General features: G+C 39.0%; 1 protein-coding gene across 1 annotated transcript; it reads right to left on the bottom strand.

Annotated features, from left to right (window-relative positions):
- Positions 1–3,824: 3,824 nt before the first annotated feature.
- On the bottom strand, positions 3,825–10,049 carry LOC120739479 (major histocompatibility complex class I-related gene protein-like). The gene is made up of 3 exons (XM_040041239.1): positions 9,869–10,049; positions 4,500–4,763; positions 3,825–4,374 (listed from the first exon to the last, which is right to left on the bottom strand). Exons 1-3 carry the CDS (start codon positions 9,927–9,929, stop codon positions 4,007–4,009), a joined length of 693 nt encoding a protein of 230 aa, XP_039897173.1. The 5' UTR covers positions 9,930–10,049; the 3' UTR covers positions 3,825–4,006.
- Between the last annotated feature and the right edge of the window lie 334 nt (positions 10,050–10,383).

The raw sequence follows: 10,383 nt of genomic DNA, 5'->3' as shown, positions 1-10,383 counted from the left end.
TTCCAAATACCTTCTTGTTTTTTTCATGCCAGCACAACACACACACAACAATGTAGCCCCCAACACCCTTCACGCCCGTTCGCTGTTCCTTACCCCGCCCGCGCTCTCCTAACCGACAAAGACAATAATACTCTTACACCAATCCAAGTAGTGCCTTTTCAGACCCTTACAGCACCGACTGTACAAAATACTTCAGTTTGCTTCCGCAACTTCACCTTTCCGTCTCATAATTTAGAATATCGTTTCTTGGTGAGTTCAATACGCTCATGAAGTTTAGTAACTTCAGGTCACTGCAACAAGCCCAGGTACAGTTTACCGACGGATGGGTGCAGGACCTTGAAATGCACCGTGTAGAATGAAAGACCATCGTACGAACAAAGGTAAGTTTACCAGTCTCACAAATCGTCGTCATAAATACACATTCGTTAACCGTGTATTAATATAACCTTTGAGCTCAACGGTAATTAATTAGTAGTGGAAATAATTTCTGGTAGCATTACAGAAATGTGGCAGTGACAATAATATTGTATGCTGTAATCGTACTGGGCAATTAGTGATACAAAACAACTGTTTTATCCTGTGAATAAAAGTATATGTTTTTGTCAATGAACCATAATAACAGAAGCGAAACGCAATATTGTGTCAGGACAATTTACTATTTATGCACAATAAATAAAGGAGCATAGCGCGACAATTTCTGTTCAGCGCCAGACTTGCTTGTAACCTATATCACCAATTATGTTAAGAAAAATGACGTATTAACTACAAAACTCTGACCTTTGTGGGAATGCTTGGAGCAGACTAACATGTGAGCTGGAGTGTTCTGAGACGTTATATTTGGTATATCCAGACCATCCGTCAGCTCTTACTTCAGAAACATGGCTTAAAAAATTTCTCTTCAACGACGTAATCAGATTAAAAAAACGATCTCTTTACCCGTCGGCTTCCCGTGGCTGTCATGCGACTGGCTATTGCAGTTAATAATACAACAGCTTCTTGCCATTTTTTGTTTCTTTTTATCGCTGTGTAACTGAGTTCAATTGAACGCCTGCGTGCGCTAGTAGCTCTTGCCACAAGTTCCCAGAATCCTTTGCGGTTTTACCCCTGAATGACGTCACATTTTCAATCTTTAGCCTGGTGGGCCGGTCTCTAGTCAAAATGCCCGGGCCGATTTTTGTCCCAGTCCAGCCCTGGGTGCAGGTGTCTATTTCCGAATGAGGGTCACAGTTATGGGTGTTTTTGTGCTGTTTTTTCTATTGAACGTGATGGTTATCAAAACCAAACGTGATAAATTTGGCAAGCGCAGGAGACATGACACGGAGCAGATTTGTCAATCAGGCTGCAGAATGCAATGCTGTACGGTGCAAAAAAAAATCAGCGAAAAAGCGAAGCAGTGACGGATGAACAGCGGGACCACTGTGTGCTGTTTATTAATAAACAATAAAATATATTCCTAAATGACAACATGCATAAAAGCAGAACGGTATTTGTACGTCAGTGGGAAAATAGCGGTGGCTTGCTAGCTTTTGTGCGGCTTCCCCGGGTCAGTAAAAACTTTCAAAAGAGAAATGAATGAACTTACCAGGTTGCCCGATCTCTTCACATATCTTCCTCCAAGCTCGGTCCTTTTTATTCCTGTCTCGGTACAGAAAGCAGCTGGTGTCGTACAGCTCCGGGTTGTTTGCTACCGCATTGATTAGCCTTCCCCTCCATTGAAGTATGAAAGGCTTTGGCTGGATCTGCCCCTTTGACCTAGGTAACAGCCACGTCACCAGGCTCCTGATTGGTTGTCGCGGCGCGATTTGACGCTGGAGTTCAGATTTTCCCAACTCGAGCGGTTGACGCGATATGTGCGTATGCACAAAATGCAACACAAAACCTGACGCGCGTGGTTTTATTCGCGCGTCAAACGCGCCAGACGCGCTACACTGACGCGCGTTTTGGCGTTTTCGCGACGCAAATCTGCTTCCGAATTTTCGCAGGACCCGCAATCGCGTGTCACCACGCCTTTCCATTGACTTTACATGTAAACCTGACGCTCTATTCACGTCCATCGCGTTCGGTATGAACACACCGTTAGTGTACGGGCTGTGATCAGCGTAACTGATGCTTTTTATGAATTTACAGCACTTATTTCAACCAGATGTCAGCAGATGTTTCATGAGTTTTCCTGGCTGATTTCCATCTTTTACACTGACAGTACACTCTTTATGCTATCTGATTTCTAGACAGTATAAAGTTGATATGAAGGTGGAATTCAGTCAGTGGATCTCAGCATCATCAACTAAAAATCATATGAATCTCTGCTACACTTGATGTGACCCAACTCTGATTATGAAGCCACAGCCGCTGTGCAGCAGTCAGACACTGTTCTTTAGTCAAAGGAGCTTGCAAAGAAAAGCGTCTGGACTTCTTTTAGTTGCTTGAAGACGTTTCACCTCTCATCCAAGAAGTTTCTTCAGTTCTAAGGTCAAATGGCGGGGAGTCCCAGATTTAAACCCAGTGGGAGTATCCCTCCAAAGAGTCCAGACGCTTTTCTTTGCAAGCTCCTTTGACTACGATGACCTGGATGACTGAGAACCTTCACAGACACACTGTTCTTTACTTTAAATCCATCAAAGTACAGCAAACTAAATTGTTTATCCTGCACTAACCTGTGAAGGATTTTATGCAGTCTGTATCAGTTTGATGTGCAGTATGTTTCACAATATGAAAAAACATAATCTACAGACCTAATATTTGATTTAAAAACATGATGACTTACATATAATCAAATCCCACTGAGGAGTCCTTACCCTTAAATCTAACCTCTCTTCTTCCTATCCTGTCCTGCCTTTCTTATCTTTCTCCATCGCTGAGTGAAGTTAGCTCACTTTCTTTTATCTTTCTGAGAATACAGCAGCTGGACCTATAGCTTGTAACACACTGTGACACAAACAACACACAAACAGTTTGTGTGTTTGTTGAGGTCATAGAAATGCTGCATTTGAAATTACCTTCCACTTAAAAAAAAGGAATTCACTTTATGTGTGCTCCTCTTCAGTAGGGCTAGCTAGATGATGAAATACCACAACTTATGGTCACCTGTAATCATTCCAGTGTTGTGAAAAAAAACAAACACCACCTCACTTTTAATCCCTGACTTTGGCATCTATAGGTGATTAAAACACAAGCAGGACTGCCTCTCATGTGTTACTTTTTAGGATCAAATAAGTTTGATGTTTGGAGGCACACAGTGATGCAATAATAACTCGGTACAAATGCATTAAAGCAAAGGTAGCCTGTTTTGAAAATGTAAAAAGTTGAAACTACAGATAATTGTTTAAAAAGTTAGGGAGTAAAAGTAAAAATTTAGTCAGAAAAATAAATACTAAAGTAAAGAAGAGATACCTGAAAATTGTACTTAAGTGCAATAACAAAGTACTTCCCACCCTCCCACCAGGGCTCCTCCCCTGTCTGACCATATCAGTTCACCAGCTCCAGGTAGGACGAACACCATTGGCGCACATTCACCCAAATGGCCAGCCAATAAAATTGTTCCATTATATGCTCTAGAGTTTTGTCATATCCCATATTCCCTACCATGGGCTTATATTGAACTACTTGAAAAATAATTTCTCAATGGCTTTCAGGCACCAGCAACTGACTGTGTATCTCTTCTTTGCATGAGGCTGCCCATATGGAAAAGATATATATAAATCTTATAAAGTTTGTATCTGTCTTATGTGAAACTTGTATGAAAAGAGTGAAAACAGATATAAGATCCCTTGAAAAATTATATAATGAAACTTGTATGTTTTGGATACTTACTAAAACAATATATGAAAGTAATGAGAAAGTGGCCACTTTCATGAGTAATCACATATAAGTTTTTACTATTTCTTTTCCATATGGGTGCTCCAGTGGGAAATCTCCCATGGAGTGAATCACTGGAAATGGCGGAGCCTCACAAGATGGCCCTACTGTTTCCTCCTCCCCAGAGTCAGCATTGGATGACCTCGTGTCATCACTGAGTGCCATGAAGATACAGGTCGTTAATGCATCCCCACACACTTCCCCAACAGATTATAAAGCAGTATTTCATCAGTTCACTTTTACCTTTTCTCTGCAGGGAGCTTTTTCCATAGGACAGAAATAACTTCAGCTGTTCTGGACAATGGATTTTTAGGATTTCTTCAGTTGATTTAATCACATTTATATTGCTATTCCATTGGTGTTGTACTATGATAGCCTCTGGTTTTAGTGGCAAGTATGTCAGTGTTTTTATATCAAATGCTAGGAAGCCTTCTCCGTCATAGGCAAACTCTGCCGTACCAGTCACCTCTCCAGTGTTTTCATCCCACTGACAGCCACCGTTCCTTTGCAAAAAGTGAGCTGAAGAGAGAAAGAAAACAGACTGAAAATGTACAAATACACTGAGATAATATTAGTATCAGTTTGTTTATCTATACCCATGAATTATAATGATCTCATCTGAGGTAAATAAAAAAATACTGCACCTCCACTGTGGTTGAAGTACTGCATGAAATCCTGAATAAAATTTCTAAAGATGAGTGGCTGGTCCACAAAACACAGATTGGTGTATTGCTCCTCAGTGCTGTTTCCAAATAGTAATTTCATCCAGTCCTGCCTTGGTTCTATTATCTTGTTGCTGCTATCACAGTACATTATGTTAACCCCATCAACTGCTAGAACACCAAAAAACTCTGGGACGTTTTGGAGACGAGAAGATCCAGTAACAAAATCCATCATTGAGTGTGTCACTGTAGAAGAAAAGAATGATGTTAGTGTATAATCAAATATAAAAGCATTATCAAAAATATGAAGAGTAAAATGAGTAAAAAAAAGAGTAAATAAATGGTTCTGTTTAGCTTGCTGTGTTGTATAAAATATATCTTCCTAATTCAGCTGCAGTGATGCCTGAGATGACAGTTTTAGGGTTTTTTTTAAAAAAATTTGAGTGTGTACGTGCGTGCGTGCATGCGAAGCATCACACTTTTAAAATGCTAAAAATTCTCATTTCCATGAGGTGAAAATCTCACTGTTATCAACAAAATAGGCTTTTATAGTCTGTAAGGCTAGTTGTGCAGACTTTGATTATCGCTTAAGTTTTGGTTTTGCTTCTGAGTTTTCTGTACAACTGTAGTTAGGAATCTTTTCATAGTAGTGGTTCTATGCCTCAACCTGTGGTATTTTCCTGGTTTCTGATTAATTTCAGATTGATGCCAATTTGGTTTTAGGACCATCTTGAGATTTTGTGTTCCATTTCTATCCTTATTTGTATTTCATTTCATACAGTGCTCACAAAGTTAAAGGAACACTTTGCAAAGAAATCATACTGGACCTCTTCAAGGTCCAGATATCACAGCAAACCTTCTTGCAATGGCAATGCATTTTTACTTTGATATTAAAGATTTAGGTTAAGTGGCACAGATGGGGTGACAGCTGGGATAGGCTCCAGCGCCCCCCGCGACCCTGAAAAAGGATAAGCGGAAGCGAATGGATGGATGGATGGATGGATGGCACAGATGGTCAAGTAGCACTAAATTATTGGGGTAAATCCTAAACAGCAAAAAAATGGAATTGAATCATTCACCAGTCACTGGTTTTTCATGGTTGCATGAAGGTCTATGGTCTTAACTAGGGTGACTGAAGCCTAATATTTACAATGGAATGCAAATAATATGTCTAATTACCCAAGTTCTTAATAAAAATATATTTAAAAAATAAAAAGTGTTTATGTGTGTGTGTGTGTGTGTGTGTGTGTGTGTGTGTGTGTGTGTGTGTGTGTGATCATGATCTGGCCGTTGATCCGACTGTGAAAAATATTATGTTCTTATACATATTATGCACACAGATTTCAGCTTTATTTGGTGAAATACCATAATATTAGTCTCAGTCTTCAGGACCACACAACAATTTGTATCCAAAATGCTATCCTAGTAAGCTATCAAAAACATTCTTCTTCAGCTGCCTCCAAGTCATCTGAATTATCTCACTGTTTTTAGACACCTTTATTTGGAGGGTTTATAAAAATCTGTTCTTTATGCAACAAGTTGACAAGAAACATATTTTATTAATGTTCAGAGTTCACATGTGGGTGTAACAGGCTGCTGTTAAAATTCAAACTATATTAAGCTATGGCAGTGGTTCCCAAACTTTTTTTGCTGAGCCCCCCTTTGTTTTACAAGAAAAATGTTTGCGCCCCCCGTGTGCACGCACACGCACGCACACATCCTCCAACCACACACACACACTCATATTTTGCTCCATTGCGGTTTATTTCACACCTCAAACATTTAGTAAACGATTAAGCAAATACAAGTAATGTGCAATAAATTACATCTAGTAAGAAAATATACTACTAACTCTTCTTTGTCCACACGTAAACGGCGTTTCGAATCACCGAAAACTGAGATTTTTTTAAAACTCCTTTTTTGCGTTTATGTGTGGATGAGGAATACAGAGTTCGTCACGCAATGTCAAAGGTATGTGTTTTTTTTCACGTCACGCTGTGCGCCATGTTATTGTTTACATGAGATGAATTGCAGAATGGCAGATAGTCAGATTAACAGTATTTGTCTCTATCTTCAGGTTTTACACACATACACACACGCAGTTACTGTCCCTCTATTTAGAACGTCAGAGGCGTCACGATGTGATTATTTTACATGTAGTTGTTTTTTTTCCTGTGTAATAATATTCAACATTACTATCAATACCATCCATCCATCCATCCATTCGCTTCCGCTTATCCTTTTCAGGGTCGCGGGGGGCGCTGGAGCCCATCCCAGCTGTCATAGGGCGAGAGGCAGGGTACACCCTGGACAGGTCGCCAGTCTGTCGCAGGGCTAACACACAGGGACAGACAACCATTCGCACTCACATTCATTCGCACATTCACACCTAGTGACAATTTGGATTATCCAATTAACCTATCCCCACAAGTTGCATGTCTTTGGACGGTGGGAGGAAGCCGGAGTACCCGGAGGGAACCCACGCAAACACGGGGAGAACATGCAAACTCCACACAGAAAGACCCCGGCCTGATGGTGGAATTGAACTCAGGACCTTCTTGCTGTGCGGCAACAGTGCTAACCACCGTGCCACCGTGCTTACTACTTACTTACTATCAATATATTTTTCAAAAAATGCCTCTCTGTGCAAAATGGGTTCAAAAACATAAACAGCTGTGAGATACTGTTTGTCCGTGATTTGACCTGGGGGAACAAATCGTGGCAGGATCAGCCTGATATTATTTGTATCCCACTGTAACTTTACTGTATGAAGAGCTAACATTTCCAAAATGTCAGGAGTAGTTAGTCATTACAAGAAGTGTTTGTGAACTAAAAATCACGAAGCCAGCGCTGCTCCCAACGAAGGGAAAAGCAATTCTGCTGAGGAGACCTACCTTGGCACTTGTGCAGGTGAAGCAAAAGGGAAGATATGCTTCACCGTATTTTCTAGGCTTTGGCTTGGAATGAAGTTGGTTTGGAAACATATTCAGCGATGCTTCATCTCCTGCTTTGGGAAGGTCTGAGCTATGGTATGGCATATAATAGCATTAACATTTGACCTGCACCACTTTATCAATTATGTTGGTTTTTTTCATTAAAAATCAGATAGTACAACACTATGAATTGTGGGATGGCATATTTTCATCTCTTTTCATAAAGGATGATCCAGTGTCTGCTGGTAATAACAGAAGCAATGAAACTCTTTTTCTTCATAGGAGGAAATTAATAGCTCTTATTATGGCTGCCAGGCAGCACTTGCTTATTACTTCTCCAGCCTAGGACTATTTTAACATACTCTTTGATTGAATTAATATTCTCATTTACAGTCAGTGTACAGCAGTAGTTTGTTTGAAATCAGTGTAATTAAACTTGACCAAAGACAATCTTAATCTTATTTTAGTAAAGACATGTAGCAAAAGAACCAGTAAAGTCAGAAATGCCTTTTGGAAAAGGTTTAAGTCAATATTAACGATATGACCTATAGTAGCTCATTTTGTTTTTTAAATGCATCGTATATCCTCTAAAATATTGTTTATGCCTTTGAATAGGAAACTATGCAATTAGGTTTTTCAAAAATACTGTAAATGTTTTGGAGGCACACTATTTGAAATTGTGAATGTACCCATGTAGAAAAATGTCAATAACTGAAAAATGAAATGGAAAAAAGCCTTTTCCTTTCATTTTTAATACTTTCATTTTTAATACTTTCATTTTTAATACTTTCATTTTTAATTATCAATACTTTAATTATTAATACTTTTGTCATTCATTCCTGAATGAAAATAGGTTTATATTTTTATAATTCCAGATAAGGTTCAGATTAAAATGACATACAAATCAATGCATTGATGCTATTCAAGGTCAGATCAGACTGTTGTTAAAGCTTAAAGCAAATAAAATCACAAAACAAAACACTTCAGCTTCTCTTTATCATTTTGTTATATTTAAAGGGATTGATCCAGCATAACGTTTAAAGGTTTTTTGTGTTTAATTTAAATGCTTACTTGCCTGTTGCTCCTGCTTTCTCCCTGAATACTTTCTGATCTGACTGTACTTGCCTGTTTGCTGCTTGCTGCTCTAGTCCGATATGCGCTGAATTTTTAACACAGAATTTGAAACATCAGCCTAGTCATATTTTCAGAAGAGGTTTGGTTATACTTTTTATACTCCAGAAAACCTAATTCAGTGTTTCAGCGTTAATTCAACTGACTGTCAAGTCACAAGTACAAGTAAGTTTTGCTAAATCCCTATATACACACACCAAAGTTAGGGTATTGCCTAAGAGTAGTTCATGTAATAATAGAATAGAATAACCATTTCAAGAAAATTTTAAGTTTTTTCTTGTTAACTTGTTATCTTACATGCAGTTGCAGTGTGACAGAGGAGGAGTATCATTAGCATCTTCATGTTTAAACAGTTGGAGCAGAATGGGAAAAGCCCTTCCGTGACTGCAGAGTTACGTTGTTTTTCAGTCTGAACTGGTTTCGTGGTTTAGTTTACATTCTTGGTATTTAAGATGTCTTTAATTACACTTTGGATACCAGGGTTTAAGTTATATGATAGTATATATTGGTCTTCACAACCAACAGCAATAATAATAATAATAATAATAAGAGAGAGGGTATATTTTCTTTTACACATATGTGTGTAATAAATAGAAGCGGTAGTATCAAAAGCAACAATTCACTCATTACAAATGACTCTTGCACATAAAAAAGGTGAATCCGCACAATGCCTAGAAGCAGCAGGCACCCCACCTGTCGAAACTGTGGTAAATCACAGTTGGATGTTCGGGTTATGTGACCTGTGTGTTCCAAACCACACTTCAGAGTAGTGTTTCAAAAGGTCTACGCTTCGGAAAGTTAACACAGTGTTGAAACATTAGTATCAAGCTTTTCAGGAGATATAGGAAACTCAGGAGACCTTACTTGAATCTCCTATAGAAACTGTGACTCTTGTGAATCCTTGAGAAAAGGTCAAATCTCCTTTGTCTACAATTTCTCATTATTATTTATTACTTAAAAATCACCACAGGAGGTAGCAGTATCTGATTTGGCAGAGTTTGACACCAGATGCCCTGGCATTTCTCCAGCTGGAACTGAACCAGCAACCTTTAATCTTTTATTCATGTCAGAGCATTAATGTCTTCTTTTAAAGTAATTGTCCAACAGCCAAATAATTTTTTATCAGAGTACTGCATTTATTTGTCATGTCTGTTGCAAATCAGTTTTAAATCTTTTTAACTTGAACAGTTAGATTTACCCGTCTGCTGAGACATTTTAGCTGCATTTTACTAAGAATAGTATTGCCAAGTAAATTTGATATTTTTTGATTGTGGATCATGATCTTACCTGCAGATGCAGGGTGACAAAGAAGGAAGAGGATCATTAGCTTCACCACCATGTTTACCATGTAGGAGTTAAACTGAAGAACTAACAAGAGTCATTTGGTTTTACAGGCTTGTTCAATTTGAAGGTATTTCCTGGTTCAGGTTACATTTTCAGGTGTGTTCAACTTCAGCAGAAACCAAACAAGCCTTAACTCTTACTCATACTATTTTAATTTGACTGCCAGCAGCTTCTTTTGTTCAATTAAAGAGGGTTAAAAAAGTGTTTGTACCTGTTCGTGCCTGTGTGCATGTGTGTGTTGTTACGTGTCTGCAGGCTGCATGTTTTCTTTCCCTCCCCTTTTGTTTGCCATTCCTTTAGGTCGCAGACTGCAGGCTGATGTCAATCTGTGTGACGTCCAACTAATTAGAGGAGGGAGGCCCTGATTGGACAACCCAGGAGTGAAACCCTTGATAAGGAGACTCACCTGTGGCTGGGTGCGGCTCTCTTCCCTCCTTGAATTGTTTGACACATGTGTG

Source organism: Simochromis diagramma, unplaced genomic scaffold (genome assembly GCF_900408965.1).
Source record: "Simochromis diagramma unplaced genomic scaffold, fSimDia1.1 OVJJ01000536.1, whole genome shotgun sequence".
NCBI classification, from domain to species: Eukaryota; Metazoa; Chordata; class Actinopteri; order Cichliformes; family Cichlidae; genus Simochromis; species Simochromis diagramma.
Note: the sequence above shows the minus strand (reverse complement) of the source record. Positions and strands in the feature narration are given on the sequence as shown.